We start from the raw sequence: 25,529 nt of genomic DNA on the forward strand, positions 1-25,529 counted from the left end.
TGTGTACACTGTAAACCATGTCTCTGCCTGCTCCTTAGCCAGCTGCCTTGGTTTAGAACCTTTAGAAGTATCTATACATAAAAGCATTCTCTACTTTTTTTTTTCTAGTTCACATTACCTCTTTGGCTAACTCCAGTTAATGATATTAGTAGCAGACTTAAGTGGCCAAAATAATAATATATGTGAGTTTAAGACTGCTTTTGCAATCACTGTCTTCTCGGTGTACAGTAAGTTCTGACGACAGCAAGCCTCTGGCACAGCAACTACTCACTAACCCTGTGGAAAGAGACAGGGTCCCTGCAGGACTTGGTGCATAAAGTATCACAATTACTTTATTAATAGACTTAGTAACGTGCCCTAAAAGGATGACGTGTAAAGAAAGACACAACAACAATGCATTATTTCAAAATGTGTATTTAGGGTCATTCCATCAAAATGAAGCCGAATCACACTTTGAAAGCATCAATGCAGCTACCTTTATCTTTTAAGGTGCATTTTCCTCTGGGCTTCATTTGGTCTCTGCTGCTTGAGGTGTTCTTACAAGCTTCATTTACACAGAGCACTGAGGCTGGGGGATGGGATCCTAACAAAACCACGTATCTTGGATACATCAGAAATTCTAAAAGCCCTATGGAATCTCAAAAAACTTAATACCAGTCATGGAAAAACATTGTCAACATAAAACTTAGGCACTCTGCACTTTGGAATAGCCACAAAAATATTACAGTAAGAATTAACGCTTTTGTGATTACATCTTCTCAAAGGGAATCTCAGTTAAAATCCTAATTAAATAACATTTTACATTAGGGCCCATGGAATCCTGTTGATTGCTGAACAGTGTGTAGCACTGAGTTATGGCTAAATGATGCTGAACTAGGCCATTGCTGACCCTGGACTCCCTGTCAGGTGCTCTCCTTCATTTTCAATGGAAGATTCTGCAGAATTCAGTGACAAGCACCCCCCCCCCACACACACACACACCAGTCCATTTCACTCTCCTAGCTGGGCTTCAGCTACAGTTGCTTTCTGAGCTGCAGAGCTTCAGCCAATAGGAGGAGGAGACTGGGAAACTCAAGCTGAGCACTCCATCCCCAGGTCATTTGCTCAGTTACTTTATGTTCAAGTGCAGCACAGAGCTGGGGCAAGCTGGGCGACTGTGCTACTGGTATGGAGGTAAGGGACAGGCAAACGAACTTGTCACTCACTCCAACAAGGTCGAGGATACCCAGCCGGTGGTCTACAGTGGAGAGGAAGGGGTGACACCACCTGCTAAGATGCTTATCACTCTGAATAAGCTTTCCAGCAGTGTGAGCTAGTGTGGCTTTTGCGGGAGATCAAGCCACACTTGATAAGCAGTGTTCACACAAAGCCATTCCAATGCTGGGTGGATTACAGAATCTGTGGACGACTCCTCAGGATCAAAGACTATATCCAGATCTAGCTAGAGACGGGGAGTTGACTGTGAGTCACACGGAAGAGACTGCAGTAATTCCCAGAGGCAGAGCGTGAATAGTTCATTGTGAGGAAGTTAATTACACTGCTAATGTTTTCTGCCTTATTTGAAGAGACAAATTAGCATAAGTAAATCACAAGTTAAGATGACAAGGAAAACCTTTGTCTCCACTCATCAGAGGAAACCGCAGGAGCTGCAGTTAAGCCTCAGTGGGAATGCGGGATGTGGGTAGGAAGCAGAGGAGGCAGCTCCTGTTTCTGCAAACACAATCAGAGCCAGTGACGATGCTGGGATTTAGCTGAGGCAACTTTCATCCCAACCGGAAGCCACAGAGCCCGTTGTATTGTTGTGTCAGGATCAGGACAAGCGCTCAGGGCAGCACAGTCAAGGCCACAGTCCCGCTCTGCTGCTTTAGAATGGCGACAGCTTGCTCATGAGTAACACCTTCCAGGGTCTCCCCATTGACGGCCAAGATCTGGTCACCTCGTTTTAATCGGCCGTCCTCTGCAGCTGCTCCCTATGAACAAGAAACATGGCAAAATTACTAGAAATATTGCACGAACTTATTTTCAGTTATATATAAAATATAGAGTATATATGAAGCTCTAGTAAATTTCCTTCCATATATGCAAATATTCTTTTTTGGGGGGTTGGGTTCAAGACAGGGCTTCTCTGTGTAACAGCTCTAGCTTTCCGGGAACTAGCTCTTATAGACCAGGCTGGCCTTGAACTCACTCACCTGCCTCTGCCTCCCGAGTGCTAGGATTAAAGGCATGTGTCACCACTGCCCGGTTGCAAATATTCTATAATCTGAATAAAACATCCCAAATCCAAAATAGTGCTGTTCTGAAGACTTCAAATAAGGCATGTTCAGTCTATTCTCATGATGTTCAAATTCATGTCGCAGACTGCCAGGGCTTCCAAACACTGCCACAAAATTTTCTGAGTTGGCTTGTATCATCATCTTTACCTCCCTCCCTCTCTCTCCTTTCCTTTCTTCCCATCTTTCTTCCTATCTATCTATCTATCTATCTATCTATCTATCTATCTATCTATCTATCTATCTATCATCTTTCTTTCTTTCTTTCTTTCTTTCTTTCTTTCTTTCTTTCTTTCTTTCTTTCTTTCTTTTCTTTCCCTTCCTTCCTTCCTTCCTCCCTCCCTCCCTCCCTCCCTTCCTTCCTTCCTTCCTTCCTTCCTTCCTTCCTTCCTTCCTTCCTTCCTTCCTTCCCTTTTTCCCTCTCTTCCTCTCTTCAATTTCTTTCTTTCTTTCCATCCTTTCTTCTCTCTCTCTCTCTCTCTCTCTCTCTCTCTCTCTCTCTCTCTAGGGTCTCACCATGTAACTGCAGTCTAGAACTTACTAGGTTGCCCAGGCTGGCCCCAGAGTCACAGAGACACAGAGATCATCTGTCTCTACCTTCTGCAAAGGCCTAATTCTTGTTGGCTGAGAAAATTAAGACCCCAGGTGGCTTTGACTTTAAAGTTTCTTTTTAAGACTTATTTTACAAACTATGTGTCTATGTGTGCAGGTGTGTGCACATGAGTGCAGGTGTCTGAGGGAGGCCAGAGGCCACAGTCATCAGATTCTCCTGCAGCTGAGCTCCAGGCAGTCATGATGGGGACATGGGTGCTGGGAGCTGAACTCCGCAAGATCAGCACACACTCTTAACTCCCGAGCCATCTTTCCAGCTCATGAATTTGAAGTTTTTAACCAAACATGCACCTGACTGGCAGCACTCTAAGCGCCTGTGAGTCAGACTGACTCTCTCAATTTCTACATGCTTACAGCACCTATAATGTAGACATGTCACATGCTTTCAGCTTCTATAATGTAGACATGTCACACTTCTGGAGGGTGAAGGGTCACTTCAGGCTACATTAAATAATCTATCAGTCAAGGAAGAGAATTATTAAAAAGAAGTTTTGATCTATAAACCTATGCCCCATGTTTCAGGGCTTGACAGTCTGAGGGGAGTGTCCTATGAGAAGGCAGCACAAGGCACATTAGAGTTCCGTGCTCTCTGTGTGGGAGGAACAATGTCAGGGTAATCTGAGAAAAGCTTTTTTTGAGGGGTGGGGATCTCTGTCAGCTTTAGGCTTACTGATTCTTAATTTATGTTATAATTCAGATATTCTGGCCAAATTTAATGAGCAAAGTGAGAAAAAGGTCCAATAATCTTCAGGGCTACCGGACCAGAAATAATGGTTGGTGTTATTATTTGCATTGGAATATGCCCTCAGAATATCTGCACATTTAGTATGTGTGCGCATCTGTCACAGTGTACTTGTGGAGGCCAGAGGACAACTTTTGAGAGTCAGCCCGTTCTTATACCATGTGAGTTCTAGGATCAAACACAGCCACCAAGCTTGCAGGCAGGTGCCTTTAGCAACTGAGCCATTTCAACAGCCCCAGGAATATTCTACCAAGACTGACTACACTAAGTGAGCTATGAGTCAGGCCTTAGAAAATGCTTTTCTTTCTTCTTTTAGATTCAGAAACTTTAATTTTTAGGTATGTTTCACTTAAAAAAAAATCTCACCTTCCCGTCAGGCAGAGGTGGTGCATGCCTTTAATCCCAGCACTTGGGAGGCAGAGAGGCAGGGGGACCTACAGAGCTAATTCTAGGACAGTCAGGGCCACACAGCAACCCTGTCTCAAAAAGTAAAGCAAAACAGAAGAACACATTCCTTTAAAAATAAACCACAAACAAACAAAACCAAAAACCAAGCTAGGTATGGTGACTCACGCCTGCAATCCAGGTTGGGGGGGGGGGGGAGGAAGAGGGTCTTAAGGTCATCCTTGGCTACCTAGTGAGTTCAAGGCCAGCCTGAGCTACAAGACCTTCTATCTCATAGGGAAACAACTAACCCAACCAAAACAAAAGAAAGAAAATAACATATAAGGATAACCAGCAGTCACACATGATGGGCATGCTGTTCCTCTCACTTGGGCGCTTCTGCAGGATGCCTTTCCGAGGGCCATTCCTGAGGGCTTCCCACAGCACCTCAGCCCACTCACTGCTCCCACTGGTGACATCCTATCTGATTCCATGATTGTTTCTTTCATTATTTTATTTCTTTGTTTTTATTTTTTTGGATTTATTTATTTTTAGACAGTGTCTTACTCTGCAGCCAAAACTAGCTAGCTTTAAACTTGAAGCCACCCTCCCAGGCCTCAGTCTTCCAAATACTGGAATCACAGGGCCTGCCAACAGGCCCAGAGAAGGTTGCTTTTAAATGCACCAGTAATACATATCAAGATCACTTTCAGCTCTGTGTTCTGATGACACCCCCACCCACACTTCCTCTGGGAAGCACAGACTGGTACAGTGGGCTAGCTGGCTGTTCTTTAGCCCAAGGCAAAGGCCTTCCAGCTTTCTGGACCGCAGTTAACATGGCATGGGCATATGACATGAGGCAGCGATGTTGGCTGCATCATGGAGGCAGAGGCAGGGTGGTGGGACCCCCGCAGCCTTACACTGCAGAGTGGATCTGCCAGAAGCCAACCACCTGTAGCAGCCCCTTGAGACTAATGGGCACAACCACTTGTAGTGTCACACATGTCTTTGAGGACAGAGTGTGTATACCGACCTCAGGGGCTCTCAGGCTGGGTACCACTGTTACACTGGGAAGCTGCCTCCTCTGATTAGCTGCAGTTCGTTAGATAAGTGAGTCCCATTTCTGCCTAGTGTGTCTCAGCCACACTCCACCAAGAGGGACAGGTGGGTAAATCTGTGGCTGTCTAGAGTCATCCAAAAGCAAATACCCATTGATTCAAGTGCCCAGTTAGCAGCCGAGAGCTGGGCAAGTAACAGCAAGCTTGTGTTAATTAGCAAAATTTTATAGGAAGATACAGGTCTACCTTTACTTCTATAAAAACCTCTGCTGCTGGGCGGTGGTGGCGCACACCTTTAATTCCAGCACTCGGAAGGCAGAGGTAGACCTGATCTCTGTGAGTTTGAGGCCAGTCTGGTCTGCAGAGTAAGTTCCAGGACAGCCAGGGCTGTTACAAAGAGAAACACTGTCTCGAAAAACAAAACAAAAACCCAAATAAATAAATAGATAAATATTAAAAATGTTTTTTAATTCTATGAGAATTTCATACAATATATTTTCATCAAGAACCTATATATTTTCAGGACTATAATTCAACAGAAAGTCACTGGATCAACTAACAAATAAATGATTGTAGTTTTAAAAATGAATGAAAAACTGGTAAGAAGCCAGATGTGGTGGCAGGTGCCTGAAGGCCCCCACTCAGCAGGTAGGACAGGAGGATCAAGAGCTCGGCCACGCAGCTCAAGGCCAGCCTGGGTTACAGCATGAGTGACCAAAAGCTAAATTCATAAACAGCAGGTGGAAGAAACACTTGGAATGTTTATCCTAAGTACTTTTCACGGGTCTTCAGAATTTACAATAAAGTTAAATGCTAATCTCCAACTCACAGTGAAATTAAAAAGGATTACTCTAGAAGGCATGTAGAAGCTGCAGGAGTGGTGGACATAGATCACCTAGGGCATGCTGGGAGTAGTGTGGGGCTGCTGTCGTTTGCTGTTTTGTTTTCTTTATTTAAGGCAGGTTCTAGAGCACAGCCCAGGCTACCTTGAGTGACGCTCCTGTGCCAGCCTCCAGAGAGCTGGGATGACAGGCCTGTGCCTATACCTCGTTTCGAAATAGTTAATTCCCGAATCACTATGAGTCAGTATTAGACCGATTTATCAAACACCTGGCAGAGAAACGTAAGCTGACAATCTCCAAGTGACCTGAGAGCTTCTACCTTGGCCCTCTGCTGCCTGACATGTATGTGTGGTGTGCGTGTGTGTGTGTGTGTGTGTGTGTGTGCATGTAGTTGTGTGTGCTTGCCTTTGCATGTCTTTTGTGGATGCCAGAGGCTAATGTTTGGCATCTTCCTCTATCATTATCTTTAATTATTTCCACTTTTATCTTTGGAGATGGTGTCTCTCACACCTGGAGCTCACCCATTCAACTACCCCGTCTCTGGCCTGCAGTGCTACCTTCTGTGGGTGTTGGCCATCTCAGCTGAGGTCTTCCTGCTCACAAAGCGGGTCCTTTACCCACTAATTCAGCTCCATGGCCCACGATATTCTTTCCCCACTCCCTCCCTGGCTGTCCTGGAACTTGATCTGTAGACTAGGTTGACATTGAACTCACAGAGATCCACTTGTCTCTGCCTCCTGATTGTGAGTGTTGTGATCAAAGGTGTGCACCACCAACACCAAGACCCTTTTGAATCCCTTTCAGCCTAGAATAACACATTCAAAGTCACCCTCCAGTGCGGGTGCTGCTGGAAATGCTCCTACAATCTGTGAGTGCCCCTTCCTCACTGAAGCACAGAGAAGACTGCTTCTTGAGATCCCATTGTTCTGACACTTCCTCCCCTGGGGGCTTGCCTATGAGACCTAAATGAAATACCACCGTCCCCCACACAAGCGCAACCCACAGCAAACCAGTACAAAGCACTTAAAAGTCTCACTAGCTTTGATTTTAAGAGAACAGTAAAAGGAGAAAAATACCTTTGGAAATATAGTCTTGACATAAATTGGCAGGTCTCCGTGTGGACTTCCATAACCCCCTACAATACTAAGCCCCAATCCTGCAGAGCCTTTCTCCAAAGTAATAATCTTAGGTGCAGGTGTTCTGAAAGCACAACACATGCTGTTTAATTCAAGAGCAGACACTGAGAGGGAGTTCATTTTAATGGAAGCGCACAGATTGGAGAGGGACTTCCACACTGCGAAGCTACGAATGCCATTTTATCAAATCAGACTCTCAGGAAGCAATCTGGAAACATTGTACATTTTTCATGCTACATCAGCTCATCACCAATGTGCTTGTGGTTTAGGGCTTTCTAATTAAAACAGTCACTACAGCGGTGACACACCTTTCCCTATGCTTGGTTCCTTTCTCCTCTTTTATGTGGCCTGGGTTGGCCTTGAACATCTCAGCCTCTTGCCTTTGCCCTCTAGGTTCCGAGATTCTGGGCATCAGCTATTATATCCATCTCTGCGCTTAGTTATTATTAAGTCACTTGCTTTGTTTTATTCAGATGGGATCTTGTTGCGTAGCCTAGGCTTTTCTGTATGGGGTGTGTGTGGTACTGGGGATACCAATGGCCTTATGCTGGTGCTAGGGGCTGTATGTACCACTGGGCTACATTCCTAGCCCATTTTTATTTTATTTTTGAGACAGGGTTATCCTAAGTTAAGAAAGGTCAACATGCAGCTCAGACTGGCTTTGAGATCATGATGCTCCTGCCTCAGCCTCTTGAGCAGCTCAAATTCTAGGCATGTACAACAAGGCTTGGCTCAATTCTTTTTTTTTGGGGGGGGTAGGGGTTCAAGACAGGGTTTCTGTGTAACCATTCTAAACGTCCTGGAACTCGTTCTGTAGGCCAGGCTGTCCTTGAACTCACAGAGATCCATCTGCCTCTGCCTCCCGAGTGCTGGTATTAAAGCCATGTGCTACCACCACCTGGCTGTTTGGCCTAATTTTTAATGTGTTATATATAATATATATACTTTAATGTGCTTGTGTACATTGCACGCCAAAGTCAGAGGACAACTTTTAGGGCTCACTTCTGTATTCTACCAGGTGGGTTCTGGGGATTGAACTCAGGATGCTAGTATTGACAGCCAGTGCCTTTACCCATTGAATCATCTCACCAAATCCCCTCACCCCGTTTTTAAGTGTGCTTTGAACTGTAGTTCAGGTTAATCTGGAACTCACTCTGTAGCCCAGACTAGCCTTGCCCTCATAGCAATCAATATTCCTTCCTCAGCCTCCTGAGTGCTGGGATCACAGGAGTGAGCCACCATCACACCCAGATAAGCTTTTAACCTTATCTCAGTCAAAAACTGAGAACTACCCTGATTTAAAATCTGACCTATTCTGTTTAAAGAAGGTGTTGTGTGGACTGACCGCACAGTCAGCAATACACAGGTCATGCCAGCATGTTGGAAGCCTGCAGTCCCCAGGTGAGCCCCTAACCAGCAGTGGCAGGCTAACAACTCTTGGGAACTGATGCCCCTTTCCTGTCCAAATGCCCCTGGCACTCCTCCTAGCATGGGAAGACCCTTCTCCAAGCCCATCTCGAGTGGGGTGTTCTCCTGCGCCCTTCAGGAGAACTGGCCCAGTCTTTCTGTTCTTGGTCCCTATTCCACACTATTGTAATTAGGATATCTTGTCCCCTCCTCGGCTACCTGTCCCTTCTATCTTAGCTGTCCATGTGTTCTCTACAAACTCACGCTCATGGCTGTATAAACAGGAACTAAAATCCAGGGGAGAGCCGGGCGATGGTGGCGCACGCCTTTAATCCCAGCACTCGGGAGGCAGAGGGAGGCGGATCTCTGTGAGTTCGAGACCAGCCTGGTCTACAGAGCTAGTTCCAGGACAGGCTCCAAAGCCACAGAGAAACCCTGTCTCGAAAAACCAAAAAAAAAAAAAAAAAAAAAAAAAATATCCAGGGGAGAAGTGGATCACCAGTGTGGAGCAAGATGGATTTGACACTCTGTTCCAAATGCATGACGGAGGCTGTCGTCAGTGTGGAAGTCTCTCTCTCAGGCAGCACTACAAAAGTTTAGATCACCTATGTATGCTCAAGCTCTCTAATCTCAGCTTCTTATCCCTAAAACTGGTTTTCTTTTGATACAGGGTCTCGTGTAGCCAGTGCTGGCCTTGAGCTGGCTATGTAGCCAAGAGTGACTCTTTTGTTTCCACCTCCCAACGGCTGGGATTAGAGGCTTGGAACACCAGGCTTGGTTTTATGTGGTGCTGGGGATCAAACCAAAAGCTTTATGCATGCTAGGCAAGTGCCGTACCAACTGAGCTACATCTTGGCCCTTCTTCCCACACTATGTTATTTAAATGGTAAAAACCCCAAAAATTCTGGGGTCCCCATCTCTATCATCTGATTTGTGGTGAGAGGGTCTTTTTCTTTTCTATTTGAGACAGAGCTGTGCCAACAGCCCTGGCTGGCCTTGAACTCACAGTTATCCTGCTGCTTCTGCTTCTCAGGTGCTGGGATGTACACCACCATTCCTGCCTGGCTCAATGCTTACACCTACACTCCATGCTAGCAACACGCCTTGTTTTGTGGCAGCATGCATGGCTGAGAGGCAGTCACCTGTTCCAAACTTAGCCACTCACAGATCAGAAAACTGTGAAGGGGTATGTGACCTTTGATCATGTTCTTCCGATTAAGCCTTCCCTGTAACTTTGCTCAGGTTACTGTGTTAGAGCTAGTCTCAGGGACCTGCATGCGTGGGCCCCTTTGCAATCTGGAGCATATGTCATGGATCACATCAATTTATCTCATAACACCTTAATATTTCTTCTTTGAAAATTATTTGTATTGTTTATAATTATGTATATGTGGTGTGTGTGTGTGTCCATGTGAATGCAGGTACCTGTGGAGTCCAGAAGAGGGTGCCGGATTCTCTAGAGTTGGAGTTACAGGTGGCTGCAAACTGCCTGACATGGCTCTTGGGAACTGAACTCAGGTCCTCTTGAAAAATATTATGTGCTTTTAACCTCTGAGCTACATTCTTAACTGTCTTAACATTTCTTCCTCTCTCTCTCTCTCTCTCTCTCTCTCTCTCTCTCTCTCTCTCTCTCTCTCTCTCTCTCATTATTATTTTTGGTTTTTCAAGAGGGTTTCTCTGTAGCTTTAGAGCCTGTCCTGGAACTAGCTTTTATAGACCAGGCTGTCCTTGAACTCACAGAGACCCGACTGCCTCTGCCTCCCAAGTGCCGAGATTAAAGGTGTGTGCCACCACCACCTGGCATGTCTTTCTTTCTTAAAGCCATGCTCTCTCTCCCTCTCCCCGTCTCTCTCTTATGTAGCTCTGGCTGTGCTGGTACTCATTATGTAGACCAGGCTGGCCTTAAACTCACAGAGTGATTATAAGTGTGGGTTACCATGTTCAGTTTTGTGTGGTACTGAGAACTGAACCCATGGCATTGTAAATGCTAGCTAGGCACCCTACATACTGAGCTACAGCCCTCATTTCTCCACCCTGACTTTGTTTTAAAGAGCTGTGGTAGCTTGAAATGCTATTTTCGTATTTGGTCAGATTTGATGGCATGTATAATGAGGAAAAAGTATAACCAACTTAATATTTTTCCTTTAAGAGACACACCCCAAAGTGTCAATTAGGTTGATAAACTATGACCCCCTGAATAAAGCTCCTTGTATTTGGCTGTGATCATGAGATCCTTAAAGCAATTATCAACCAATAGCATTCACCGAGCACACACTTGACCAGGTGCTGATGGTGCCGAGGAACAGCTTCAGGCAGCAGTGCTCAAAGTGCAGCTGTTCTCCGCCTGTCTGGTCGGATAACCCTAGGGAGCCTGCTAAGACCAGACGCCCAAATCTGCTGGGAACCATCTCCTCAGAGTCTCCACAAATCGTGTCTTGGAGTGTGTGTGCAGGCGCCTACATAGGCAGGTGGAAGTTCAGGGGAGGGTAGCTTGTGAGATTTGGTTCTCACAAGCTTTGGACCTGGGGATTGAACTCCATCATCAGACTTGGTGGCAAGTGCCTTTACCTGAAGAGCCATCTCACTGGCCTTCTGTTCTTATTCTTAGAGCATGTCAACTATAGAAACACTGCTTTAATGAATAACCTTGCAATGACCAGCTGTCATGACACATGCCAGCAAAGGGGACAACAATATTTCATCTCAGAACAAGGTTTTAGCTTAGCGAATTAAGGAAATGTGGCTCCTTGCATCTTAGAGCAGAGCAGACCTGGGCTATAAGCCTGTAGTTTCTTAGGACAGAGGGCACAGGCTTCTGTCAAAGCAAAGAGAAGCGGTGTGAGCACAGGCCCTACCATGGTCTCTGAAGGATCCTGGGGTGGAACATAGCCTGGTGTGAAATGGAGAACCCTGCACCTTGTCAGACCTCGTCTGGGTCAGGAGAACACAGCATGCACGTTCCTCTGTCTTGAGATCACATGCACGTTAGAACCTGACGCGCAGGAGCCCTGCCCACTCTGCACTAGAATACTTACTCTGTGTCTTCTGGATGGCGGTCAGCAGTCGGAGAGCCTGCAGACATGATTTCAAGTTGAGTTGCTATGGCACTTATATTGGTATCTGCCACAACCTGGGGGAGAGGGATGACAAGGAATTTTACTGCAAATTGCAAGAATGTTGGAGAAACTATGGTTGCATTCCAATCTTCATTCGACTTAGATACGGCGCTGGACAAAAAAGACCATTCATTTTCTCTTTCCCTCACTCCCCTTTCTCTTCCTCTTTCCCCATGGTTCTCCCTTTCTTCTCCTCCATGTCCCAACAGGGTGGTGAATTCTCAGCCTTCCTGCTGCACCTCCCCAGGGCCGGGATTTCAGTGTGCACCTTCATGCTGGGCTGGAGGATTCGAGTCCCTCTCTGTTCCTTGTCTGACTCCCCATGATCGCTGCCTTCCCACACCATTCTTTATTCTTTTGTGGAACTGGGACGGAGCCCAGAGCCTCTTGGTGAGTACATGTCCCCAGGCACTCTTTTTAAAAACTTCAATAGAACGGAATAGGCAGGGTCTTCCTAAACTGCACAGGCTGTCTGTGGGTCGGTCCTTCCTCAGCCTCCCAACAGTGGCTAGTGCCACTAGGCCCAGCTCCAGTTTCTACAGTCTTTCACCTTTCTGATCATGCCTTCCTCTTTCCCAGACATTTTTTTTTTCAAGACAGGGTTTCTCTGTAGCTTTGAAGCCTGTTCTGGAACTTGCTCTTGTAGACCAGGCTAGCCTTAAATTCACAGAGATTCACCTGCCTCTGTCTCTGGAGTGCTGGGATTAAAGGCATGCACCACCACCACCCCACCACCACCACCCAGCCTCTTTCCCAGACTCCTGTGCACCGAGACAGGATCAGCTCCTGAGTTTCTAACTTTTACAACTATAATGCCTCATGCTAAATTTAAATACCACCTGGTGATGATAATCCCCAAATCTCTGTCTCCAGTTCTACCACACTTAAGTTCAAATCCACAAGATAGGTCCCCACTGAGCTCCCCAGTGTGGCGTCCATGAGGAGCCCAGAGCTAACATATCTCCAGTGCTCTGCCCCACAGCCTGGGTTCCTGCAGCTTTCTGCATCCCAGGTGACCTTGACCTGTTCTCGTAGTTTCATGACCATCTTGGTACCATACTTGACTTCTCTGTCTCAAAGCCCAGTCCTCTTAGATGCTGAAGGCTGCGCCACGGAATCATCTTGTGTGTAGTGCAGTCTCACTCTTCTGAAGCAGCTAGAACCACGTTAACATGGAGTATATGACTCCAGACTCTGCCCGAAGCCATCTGCAGAGAACCAGATGCTGCAGGGCCATGAGCTGGAGTCCTTCCTATGACCTTCAAGGTGTCCTGCCCTGTGGTAGCTCTCCTAACATTCCCCTGTGGCCAGCATACTGACCTCACTGTCCCTCCTACTGCCCCACCCCCACCCCAGAACAGAACCCAGGGGTCTGGAGGGCTGACTGCACAGGTCCTGAGAGTTTTCAGGCAAGAGAAAGAGAGGAGCTTGATTTGATGCAGTTTCAGGACAGACCAACAGAGGGCACACACGCCTCACTTGTGAGACAGCTGCACTGCCAGTAAAGCAGAGGAAAGGCAACAGGCCTGGGGAGGGCTGGGAATGCAGGGGAATTATCCCAGACAGGGGAAGACAGTTACACGCAAGTGCTGAGTGTCCAAGCAATACAGTCATGGGAAGAACGATGACTAAATGGGGAGATGCTTAGGATAAAAGTCTAAAGGTCAGCTCCCTGCCGGATGGTACAAGCCTCTCCTCCTCCAGTAGCAGGCCGCGCTGTCGTCACAGAGCAGAGTCCCAGAGGACACTGCCGGTTCCTAACGCAACTGTCTTCACAAACACTTCGTTCCAGCTTCCAGCCGGAGCCTCCCTGACCCACATGCTCCTGACTTTCCTGCGGCTGCCAGGGTCTGCTTTCTGCTATCTTTCGGCTCACCTCCTGACTCCATCATGGGCCCAGGTGGCGTCAGGCTCAGACACAGCACAGCACAGCACACACATTCCCTGGCTTAAATCCCAGCAGTGCGCTTACAACCCAGCCACCAACTTGAGATTTCCATTTCACATCTTTCAGCTTATCAAAGTGAAAACAACCACAAATTTGGGCTGAGGATGTAGCTCAGTGGTAGAGCACATGCCTAGCAAGTGTGGGGCCCTAGGCTTCGTTCTTAGAGTGTGTGCCAACACCAACCAGGTGGCCCCACCTTACCTCCTCTCCAAACTCTTGACCCCCAAACCCACCCCTGTTCAGTTAACTTTTGCTTCCATTTTTCTCTTCTTAGAAAGTGATATCTCCAGCTCTCCCGTTATGAACCAATGAGGCACACACTGAAAACTTGCCGTGGCGGTTGCCTATGTATCTGAGACACATGCTGAGGTGCTATCCATGAAGAGGTCCAGACTGTCTCCCTTGGTCCCTCCTGCCATTGAATGGGTGGTTATCCACCAGAATTCAAACCCTTCTTCAATCTGTTCACTGTTCACTGTCTCTATTACACTCCCCAGGCAACATTCCAGATAATCAGTGGTACTCCACTGCTTCAGACTTTCCAGCACTTTCCCTCTGCTCTTAGGATACAATTCTAAGCCCCTGCCCCACCTTCTAATCCCACTTCTCACTTACACTCCTCTAAATCTTCTAGAGTTTTCTCTCTAGGACTCTCTACACAAATCAGTTTAAATAGCAGAAGTCCTGCTCCTCCTGTGACCTCCTCTAGTCACCCCCGCCCCCCGTTTAGGTTAATTCTTCCTGCTTTCTTCTGTGTTTTCAACCTATTTCTCAGGAATTGGGATAGTGAGAGTGGCCGTGGGTTGGGACAGTGCGTGTGGCCGTGGGTTGTTCAGTGAGTGTGGCCATGGGTTGGGACAGTGCATGTAGCCATGGGTAGTTCAATGCGTGTGGCCGTGGGTTGTTCAGTGAGTGTAGCTGTGGGTTGGGACAGTGTGTGTGGCTGTGGGTTAGGACAGTGCATGTGTGGCTGTGTACTGTTCAGTGCGTGTGGCCATGGGTTGGGACAGTGTGAGTGGCTGTGGGTTAGGACAGTGCGTGTGTGGCTGTGCACTGTTCAGTGTGTGTGGCCGTGGGTTGCCTCCCATCTCATCTCTGGCTCCAGGTTGGTGAGGAAAAACATGAGAGAATGAGCATGTCTGATGCCTTCTCAAGGGGCAGGGAGACTGAGGAAGTAAGTGGAGAGAGGTTTCCAGTCCCTTAACGAGAGAGAAAAAATGTAAGAACTAGGCAGGCCCTGTTCCACAGAAATGGAGTAATGACAGAGGGCTGAAAGGAGGCCCAGGCACTGAGCTGGCTAACAAGATTTTGAGTTTTGCTTTTTTTAAAAAATGACATTTTTAATTCAATGAGTATTGATGTTTTGTCTGCATGTGTGTTTGTGTAAGGGCATTGGGTCCCCTGGAACTGGAGTCACAGGGAGTTATGAGTTGCTGTGTGGATGTTGGGAATTGAACCGGGGTCCTCTGGAAGAGTAGCCACTGCTATTACTAACTGCTATCTCTCCAGCGCCCACTTTTCTTTCTTTTTTTTTTAATATTTATTTATTTATTATGTATACAATATTCTGTCTGTGTGTATGCCTGAAGGCCAGAAGAGGGCGCCAGACCTCTTTACAGATGGTTGTGAGCCACCATGTGGTTGCTGGGAATTGAACTCAGGACCCTTGGAAGAGCAGGCATTGCTCTTAACCACTGAGCCATCTCTCCAGCCCTCACTTTTCTTTATATTTGTTTATTTTATGTGTGTGCGTTAGGTGTAGAAAGAACCTGCATGTGCCATCGTGCATGGGTAGAGGTCAGAGGACAACCTGTGGGAGCCAGCTCTTTTCCCCACGTGGATTCCCAGGTCTGAACTCAGGTTGTTAGATCTGGAAGCGAGTGCCTGCACCTGCTGACCCATCTCACCAGCCCTCCACTATGTTTACGGCTCCATCTTGTTTCTTTTCCTTTCTTGTGAGTTCTCCTGAGTCTTTCTTACTTAAGTGACTCTGGACCTCAGGAACAACAGGCTTGACTGTTGGCACCAACATAGCTCTGCATGGTCAATCCTGAGAAGAGAGCCTAAGATAATGACCAACCAGAGGACGTCCAGACCAAGACAACTTGGAGTCCTCCCGAGGGAACTCCAAGGCCTCTTTGTTTCTCTTCTGTGGCCAGGACTGCTGTGGGCAGCTGGGGTTAGGTCTTAGGTAACTGCTGCTCCCGGTGTGGTCACCCTGCCTGTTTAGTGAAGCTCCCTTCCTGGCCTTGCCACGCTCTCATCCCATCAGTTTCTGATTTGGCAGGGAGAGGAGGTAAGGCAGGGTCTCCTATGTAGCCTAGGCTTGCCTGGAACTCATAATCCTCCTGCCTCAGCCTCCTGAGTGCTGGAGTATAGACTAGGTGTGAGCCACTAGGAAAAGTAGCTGAGCCTAGTCTATCGGGGCTTCCGTTCCTGACTCTGCTAGAACGGAACACTTACGGAACAGAATGGCATAGTCAGAACAAGGGATCTCATGAGAACCAGCATCTAAAAAAGCTCAGACTGGTCACCACAGGAAGTGTGGATGGGACTGTCACGTGCCTATCGGACGGAGCCAGGCCAGAAAGCCTTGAGAACATTGCCTGTTTCTTCCTTGTTTTCTTATTTGCTTTTTTGAAACAGGGCCTTACTATGTTGCCCTGGCTAGCCTAGAATTAACTACACAGACCAGGATGGCCTTGAATGCACAGAGACCAACCTGCCTCTGCCTCCCACATGCTGATGTTACAGGCATGCACTGCCACTTACCCCCTCCCCCCCCTTTTTCTCTTTTGAGACTTTGCAGCCCAAGCTAACCTCAAATTCACAACTGTCCAGCCTCAGCTTCGGAAGTGCTGGAATTACAGGCAGGAGTCACCACTGTGTCTGCTGAGACTCTTTAATCAGATGTTGGGAAGCAATCATCCGGCGTGAGGGAAAAAGGAGCTAAAGAATCTACTTTCCAGACATAGCTGTGTCCCCAGTTACAGCCCAGTTACACTCATCATAAAGTTTTACCGTTTAGCAGAAAATATAAAACCCTGCAGTCTTCTCCCCACAACTAGCTCTAAAATTAAAAGGCTTCTTAGCCACCAGCAAATCCTAGGGAGTCACCCCGAACTCTCGCGCTGATCTTGGACAGAGTGGAACCCTCAGGCCAAGTGATGAATTCGAAGGAAGCCTGGTCTCTCGTGGGGAGACTAGGGCAGCAAATCTGCCACCTGCAGGTAGACTTTCCAGCGCCCAGACATTTGTAGCCAGAACATTTGCCTTGAGAGCTGATTGACAAGTAACTTGATAGGCAGTGGCTAAACCTACCCTGGGGCCTGGCCTGGGAATGGGGAGGAGCTACTCTCCAAGGGTTAGGTCAGTGGCTTACAAGTTCAACACTGAGGTGCGACCTAGGTGTCCTGCTCAGCCTTGCCTCTGAACACCAGGGACTGGGGACTATGGTCTGAGGTAAGCCTGGGGTCCTTTGCGGAAGCAGGGGGAGGACCAACAGACTGACAGGAAACATACTTTATTTCTCTTTATCAAGAGAATCTTAGACCTGTTTTTAGTTTCACTGGGTTCTGAGAACAGAGACGGGACTGGGGGAAACAAGGGAAAGGAGTGGTCCTGCCTGCAGGAAGTCATGCCGTAGGTGCCTGCGAGGGGCAACATGTCACAGGATGCTTGAAGTGGAGAGGGCATGACACAAGGTCCCTTAATGGGACCATGGGTATCATGGTCTCTGCAATTTCGGGTGTTCTAGCCTCTGCCTCCCTGGCCTGGAGAGGCAGGAATGAAGGTAGTCTAAAGAGACACCTGTGTCTCCCTCTGTCACACCACTGAAACAGAGGACTCCAGCAAAATGGGAATGTCCCTGGGAATCTTACACTGCGAGAAGGAAAAGGTGCCAGCTAGTGGGAGAACTTGTGTTCAGGAAAGAGACACCACACAGTTCCGACACCCTACAGGATGAGATGAAAGCCCGGACGATGGAGGTCTGTGGTGGGGGAGCTGCACTGACCAGGACTGCTTAGATGAGCGTCTAACTTCAGGACCCAAAGACGGACTGTGTGCATGGTCACTGGATCTCTTTGTCATGCTTCCCAGTGTGGACACATTCCTGCTTCCCACTTAATACGGCTCTTTTAATTGGGTTATAGAGGATGGCTTGAGGCACAGGTGTAACTTCTAGGTTCGGTAACAATTCTACCCTAGGATCTATGGTCTAGTCTTCTGCCTTATGTGGGCTGGCACCCTTTCCCCTCTTTCCCCAGGGGAAAAGGACCGTTGGGAAATATGGTTGATGTCATCCTGCTTGACCACAGCCCTTCAAAACACTAACCTGGTCAAAAACAGGTACGCCCTTTAAATCTGCTCCTCTTGACGGAAGTGTGCTGTATATGCACAGGCGGTCAGAGGGGAAGAGCAGGCGCAGGATTCTCGGGTGACTAATACGATCATTTAGCAGAGCTGCCTTACTTATCAAGTGGTTGCATCCTTCCAGGTTTTCACCAGCCCTCCAATGGAAATCTGCACCCCGTCCAGGTGTAGCTATTATTAAACACTTAGTAATTACAGGCCTGAGGCATTGCAGCCCAGGGGCCTGAATCAAGACTCCCATCTTCTCCAAGGAGAAAGAGGTCAAGAAGAGAAATATGTGACCTGCCCACCCAAAACTACCAACAGGAAAGAAGAGGTGGAGAGACCTATCCTTCCAAGGAGAGGAGACCCATTCAGAGAAGGCAAGGAGAAGAACAGCAGCCATGGAAGCGGAAAAGACCCATCTACTGAAGGAAGCAGGACCAGAGACCTGTTCCCCCACAGAGACCTGGGAGGTTACCCAAAGGAAGGAAGCGGAGGGGAAGATGCCACCACCCAAGGAAGGCGAGCTGAGGGACATGGAGGCTACCGAGGAACCTCCGTTCCCTAGGTTCCCCGCATGGTTGGAAGATGAGCCAATCACAGTGTTTCCCCCTCCCACTGCTCTTCCCTGTCAGCCGGTGTTCCCTCCCCCCACCGCACTCACACCGCACTCCTTCTTTCCCCCACCGACTGCTCTTTCGGGTCAGTCTGTGTTCCCCCCTCCCACCGCACTCACGGCTCACTCTGCGTTCCCCCCTCCAAAAGCCCTGTTCCTTCACTGTGGTTCTCTTCCAACTTGTAACTCCTTCAGTTCCTTTGTCAGTGTTCACCTCTCCAGGCATTCTCCTTGAGGAGGGGTTAGTTCATCAGACACACTGGCTTGTGCTGCAGCGACAGGGGCGCTAAAAGACTTACGAGTAAAGCCGAGTGCAACGACAGTATTCTGTTGGGCAGTTGGTCACTCTATGTTTAAATAAACTTTCTAGTTGAGTCATTTGTGTATGGTTTTACTGCATGGACCACAAGATGGGTAGTTCTCCTTTAAAAACAGGTTTATGGCCCCGGGGCGGTGGTGGTACAGGCCTTTAATCCCAGCACTCCAGAGCAGGAGAATCTCTGTGAGTTAGAGGCCAACCTAGTTTACAAAGTGAGTTCCAGGATAGGAATGGCTACACAGAAAAACCCTGTCTTGAAAAAACAAAAACCAAACCAAACGAAAACAACAACAAAAAGTTTGAGGATTACGTCTTGGAGAACTGAGAAGTCAAAACAGTTCCTGGGAATGTGGGCTGTTACAAGGCATAAGGGCCGTGCCTTTCCTGAGCATCGATCCTGCAAGGGGACACTAGTAGTCCTTAGATCTGTCAGGCCAGATATTTTTGGTCTAAGATGTAAAACTCAGCATCCATACCCAAACTGCACCCAAGATCCAGAGGTAGAGATGTAGAGAGCACACACAGTGGGCATCCTAGAGTCAACAAAAGCCCAGCACTAGCCTTGGCGTAACCGGAAGCAGCAGCAAGTGTTTATCTAGAACTCACTGACATGACTTTTTTGACATACTAATTTTTAGGCTTCTTTTTTTTTTTTTTTTTGGTTTTTCGAGACAGGGTTTCTCTGTGGTTTTGGAGACTGTCCTGGAACTAGCTCTGTAGACCAGGCTGGTCTCGAACTCACAGAGATCCACCTGCCTCTGCCTCCCGAGTGCTGGGATTAAAGGCGTGCGCCACCACCGCCCGGCATTTTTAGGCTTCTTAAAAAAATAAAAATCTAAGGGTTTAAAATGTAGGACATGAGAGGGGCAAACTGGCTGCTGGACACGGGGCCCTCTAGTAGCCCCCAATGTCACCTGGGATACTATGAAGATTTCTCCGAGATTTTTGAAATTTTATTTTTCTAGTACCAGGAATTAAAACCAGGGTCCCGTGGCTCGTGTTTGCTAGGCAGGAATTCCAAGCTGTACCTAGGCCGGTCTCTATGATATCAAAAGGCATTTTTTCCATCTCGGACCTTACACCTCAGATATTATAACAGAGTGAGACCATCCAGCACTGTCCCCTCGGCTCCTGCACAGCGCTCCCTGCAGAGCTTTACCACCATCTGATGTGCAGGACACACCCTGTATCAAGTAATCCAGGAGCTCCGGGACACTGGAAAATAGTGGCTTGACTGGGCAGTCAAGGTTAAGAATTCGCAAGTCAGCTGAAATGGTGGCTTATGCCTGTATCCCTGAAATTTGAAAGAAATGAAACTGATGCCTGGCAATGGTGAAGCACGCATGGACAGCCGTATATGGCGGTTCTGTTGAACTTGTCCACATTGGGCTTCATGGTCTAAGTTGATGAGGACGACTGACCAGGTCTCTTCCTCAGGAGGACACTAGATCTCATTACAGATGATTGTGTCACCATGTGGTTGCTGGGATTTGGACTTAGGACCTTTGGAAGAGCAGACAGTGCTCTTAACTGTTGAGCCATCTCTCTAGTGCCTGCCTTTATTCCTAGCACTTGGAAAAATGAGAAAGGATTGTAATGGGTTCAAGACCGGCTTGGGATATTTGCTGAGTTTTAAGTTAGCCTGAACTACAGAGTAAAACCTTGTCTCAACTCTCTCAAAATAATAAATAGATAGATAGCAAGCAAACTTGGCTGCTTGCTCGGTACTCTAGAAGAAATCTGCCAAATTCCTGGCCTTGGGTGAGCTTACTCTGCACTAAAGTAACAACTGCACCCCTCATCCATACACTCACTCTCCCCTCCCCTACTGCACCCACTCATCTGCCTTCCACCCACTTTCCCTCCCAATCTAGGATTTTTCACGTGCTGCGCCCTCATACCCAAGTTCATGTCCTTCAACTTGATCAGCCCACCTAGCAACCCATTCAATGTGAGCAACATCTCTTAGGTAGCCCTAGGTGGCCTTAAATTGGTTTTTTTTGTTTGTTTGTTTGTTTTTCGAGACAGGGTTTCTCTATAGCTTTGAAGCCTGTCTGAAACTCCCTTTGTAGACCAGGCTGGCCTCGAACTCACAGAGATCCGCCTGCCTCTACCTCCCGAGTGCTGGGATTAAAGGCGTGCGCCACCACCGCCCGGCTAATTTGTAATCTTCCTGCATGTACCTCTCTGGTGATGGAATTTATCATCCATTAAAATCTATCTTGACTTATTTATTGTGCAGGCGTCATGTATGCTGTGGTGTGTGTATGGAGGCTGAGGATAACCTGTGTCTCCATCTACCATATGTGTCCTGAAAACCTAACTCAGCTCAGCAGGTTTGGCAGCAACTGACTTTATCCCATGAGCCATCTTGCAAGCCCAAAATTTATCAGCTTGGTGATGGCTACTGACTTTATGTTCCAATGGGTGAAAATTAAATATGTCAGATTATTTTGCTTAACATATATATGTTCATATATTTATGTACCTAAATGTATGCATATATGGATATGTAGCAGTTTTTAGGATCAAACCTAGGGCCTTGCCCATGTTAGTCAAGGACTCTACACACTTCTTCCTTCCCCTTCTGCCCTTCTCTCTCTCCTTCTCTGTCTGCTTCTGCCTCCCAAGTGTTGGTTAAAGGTGCACACTACCCCACGCTCTGCTCTTCTCCTGGTCTTCATCTTCATCGTATCTGTTTTAGGGCTTGCTACATAGCTCTAACTACCTTCAGACTCAAACTCCTGTTTTAGCCTCTCAAGTTCTAGGATTCTAAAAGTGTTGGGCATTTTATGCCTTTAACACATACTCTGTAGTTCTAGTATTTTCTAGTACCTTTAAGGCCAGGCAGGCATGGCCAGCTCATGTCCTTAATCCAAGCACTAGGCAGAGGCTAGATAGGGCTACATAGTGAGATCCTATCTTAAAAGACTGAAGCAAAACCAAACAAAAAACAAACAACAAAAAGAAACAAAAAACAAAGCCTAATCAATTATAATCTTTCCCCCATGTATGTTACTTGATTTTAAAAGCCCGAATTGGGCCAAGCATGGTTGCACAGGTCTTTAATCTCGGCACTCAGAAGGCAGAAGCAGAAGGATCGCTGTGAGTTCAAGGCCAGAACTACGTAGACCAGGCCACACCCCCTGCCCCAAAACAGTCAAAATCGGGCTCAGTGGATAAAGGTGCTTGCCACCAAGTCTGATTCCTTGGACCTACACAGTGGAAAGAGAAAACTGACTGCTACAAGCTGTCCTCTGACCACCACACATGCACACACAGACATACAAAGTAAATACATGATGTAAAAGTCAGAAGCACCCCTAGCACTTAATGAGAGAGCTCCACCCTCTGCTCTGATTACTCTCAACTCTTTAGCAGCTGCTTTCAGTATTTGCTCCCATATTCCTAAATAACTCAAATTTATTTCTATTTGTTGATTTAACCAAATTAGTCAGTTGGTATTTTGAAATAAGGTAGATAGACTATGTAGCCTAGGTTGGCCTTGAACTCACTCTGTTAGCCTGGGTTTTTTAGTCCTGGTTTGTGATGCCTGCCTCAGCCTCCTGAACATGCCACTACTCCTGGCTGACAAGCTTTTAAAATATCTGATCACATCCTTGTGTGGACGACAGAGCTTTAGCTCATCTGATCCTTCTGCTGAAGTGTCATGGCCACCCACATGCTTCCCATTTCCTGCACCAGGGTCTTTGGCTATAATTGTTTAATAGTGTAACAGAAGGCTCAGGCTGCCCCTGCTGAAAGCAGGAATTTAACGAGGGCCTGTAGCAGCAGAGAGGAGCCGTGGCAGGCTTGTCATCTCAACTTCCCGTTCCACCGCCTCCTTTGCTACCTTCAACTTTGGGTCAGATTCCTGTTCAACTCTGTACAGCAGACATGTTAATCATTTAAGGATGTTCCTCTTGCAGCCTCCCCTTTCAAGGCTGAAGGCACCAGATAAGAATAGCAAAGGTATTTTCAAGATTTGCAGGGGACATCATAATCAACACATCACCGGCCACCAGTCTTTACAACTTCCTATTCTAGAGTGGCGCCTATAAATCTGTAGTCTTTGCTCTAAATCTGAAGTTATCCTAACGAACTCCATCTTACCCTTCTGATTTCTTTCTTTGTGTCATTCTCTCCCTGGATTCCAGGATCCTAAGTCTAATAGACGAACATCCTGTGAAGCAGATCCAAACTGCCCCTAGCAGTGGTGACTTCCTTGTCCAGATAAGACTGCATGGCCAGTCCTAGGACAATGATCAACCAGAACGACCCGACCGTGACTGAGCTATGCAACCCCCTTGAGTTTTGTCTTGTACCCTCCACAGGTGGCGGGGGTGGGGTAACCTCCAGTGTGGTCAGACTAAAAACAAGTTCCCTCCTAGCATTCACCATCACTTCTCTCTTCTCAACAAGTGGGGGCCCCAGAACCAGGTTTCCTTGTCTTACATCATTAAATTAGAGTTTGAGGGTAGCCTGGGCTATATGACAAGAACTTGTCCTATAACCACAACAATAACAAAATGAAAGTAAAACAGTCCTGAAGGTCATACTTAAAATGCTAATATTTTTTCAAGATGCCGTTTTTCTGAGTGTAGCCCTGTCTGTCCTGGAACTTGCTCTGTAAACCAGGGTGGCCTCGAACTCACAGAGATCCACTTTCCTCTGCCTCCCAAGTGCTGGAATTCACCTGGCTCTAAATGTTATTCTTACTGAGCCCACTACTTCCTATGCTTTAACACTTCCTTGACTGTGGTGTAAATTTATTCTCCAGAGTACAGTTTTTTTTTATTAGATCAGCTTTACATTTTCTAATTCACCTCAAACTTCGAGAATAGTTACATATATTGGATACTCAGTCACTCTTTTTCACTTTTTAAATTTTATTATTATTATTATTTTACTGTGTGTAAATCAGGAGACAACATTGGTGAGTGTTCTCTCCTTCCACTATGGGACCAGGGATGGAACTCACGTTGTCAGGCTTGCGTGGCAAGTGCTGAACCCACAGAGCCACCTCTCTCTGTTTTCCTCTTTAGTTTAGAGGTCTTTTTCTCCATGTGCTGTTCCAAGACTGTTTGCTCTCTGTGCCACTGCCAGACTGCAATGTGTCCAGCACTTCGGTGTCTGCTGTCTTACTTTGTTCATTTGTTGGAGTACACTTTAGAATAATTCTCTCAGAAGACTGGTTTCAAAAAGGCCAGTGCCATTCAAATGCTTGCCCTTTTATAGCTAGCAAGTACTTTTCTCTTAAACAGTGTAAAGCCTAGGTAGGCATTATTCTTTTATTACTTAATATGTGCACTGATTGATTAATATTTTTTCTTCTCTCTCAGCTCTGTGTTTCTGTTTATACCATCTACTTGTTGGACATTAGATTTCCTGGCTTGCTCTCCTTTCACTCATGGATTCACTGAACCCAGGGCAAGCACTCTCCAGCTGAGTCACATCTCTATGCTATCCTAATAGCTCATCTATCACTGGGGTCTCTCAGGTCAGTCTACAAGACTTGAAGAATGCCCGTGAAGAGCGACCCAAAGAACTATTTTGTATTCAATCTCTTAATTATTGTCTCTTGGAGTTAAACACTTTCTTCTGATCTCCAAACTTGTTCCTAGGCTCTGTGATCTGTCTCTTCCATTTTGATTCATTTACCCAACCATTGTTTAATATGTGCAATATGTCAGGTAATGGTGTTAACACCGAGAAGCTCAAGTGGCTTTTAAGTCTGTCCTCATTTCCAACACTGAGCATGTGCGGCACACTTCCTGGGCTAAGAGGCTGCTCGGCCTCCCCACACCAGTGTCCCTAAAAGCACAATGCCATCAAGGGCACATTATCCTGAACAAAAGAGAGTAAGACACTAAGATCAGAAGTTCAAGACTAGCCTTAGCTAAATAGTGAGGCCAGTCCGGGTTATCCGTTTAATTAACGCTGCCCCGACCCACCCATCTACTACAGCCGTCTCCACAAGTTCTGATCACGACAGAAATGCCTGACATGCTCCCCTACTTCCTCTGATGTCCTCAAAGAAAGGCAGAAAATTAGATTTTTTTTCTAGCAGACTGACAAAATGGCTCAGTGGTTAAGAGTGTTTGTTGCTCTCGCAGAGAATCCGAGTTTGTTCCCCATCATCTACAGCAGGAGGCTCACAACTGCATGCATCTCCAGCTCCAAGGACTCCGATGCCCACTTCTAGCCTTCACGGCACTTGCACACATGTGGCATTTACTCACACTGACACAAAGACAAAGACACAAGTGCACACACACACTTATACACAAAAAAAGAGAAATCTTTTTTTTTTTTGGGGGGGGGTTTCGAGACAGGGTTTCTCTGTGGTTTTGGAGCCTGTCCTGGAACTAGCTCTTGTAGACCAGGCTGGTCTCGAACTCACAGAGATCCGCCTGCCTCTGCCTCCCGAGTGCTGGGATTAAAGGCGTGCGCCACCACCGCCCGGCAAGAGAAATCTTAAAAGAAAAAAAAAACCCTCTTTTTTCTAGCAGAGAGTATGGATTAAAAATAGTTTCATAGTCATTTCATATGCAAAAAACCAAGCAGGACAAATTCTCGAGTTACAAGACACAAATAAAACTAGGAACATTTAAAAACACTTCCAAAAGCCTAGTCAACCTCAGTTGCTGTCAATAAGCATCCACCAGCCTTCAGAGGCAGGGACATCCACTCCTTCTTATACTTAGAGATATCAAACTT

The 25,529-nt window shown here is 46.9% G+C and overlaps 1 protein-coding gene across 2 annotated transcripts in view; it reads right to left on the reverse strand.

Annotated features, from left to right (window-relative positions):
• Positions 1–416: 416 nt before the first annotated feature.
• Patj (PATJ crumbs cell polarity complex component) overlaps positions 417–25,529 on the reverse strand; it is a 313,297-nt gene continuing 288,184 nt past the window's right edge. For both annotated transcript variants that reach the window (XM_057783541.1, XM_057783542.1), the window contains 3 exons: positions 11,490–11,584; positions 6,988–7,111; positions 417–1,970 (listed from right to left, as the gene is read on the reverse strand). In XM_057783541.1, the coding sequence (XP_057639524.1) occupies positions 1,824–1,970; positions 6,988–7,111; positions 11,490–11,584 (366 nt within the window). In that variant the 3' untranslated portion in view covers positions 417–1,823. The remainder of the gene's footprint in view (positions 1,971–6,987; positions 7,112–11,489; positions 11,585–25,529) is intronic.

Source organism: Chionomys nivalis, chromosome 11 (genome assembly GCF_950005125.1).
Source record: "Chionomys nivalis chromosome 11, mChiNiv1.1, whole genome shotgun sequence".
Lineage (NCBI taxonomy): Eukaryota > Metazoa > Chordata > Mammalia > Rodentia > Cricetidae > Chionomys > Chionomys nivalis.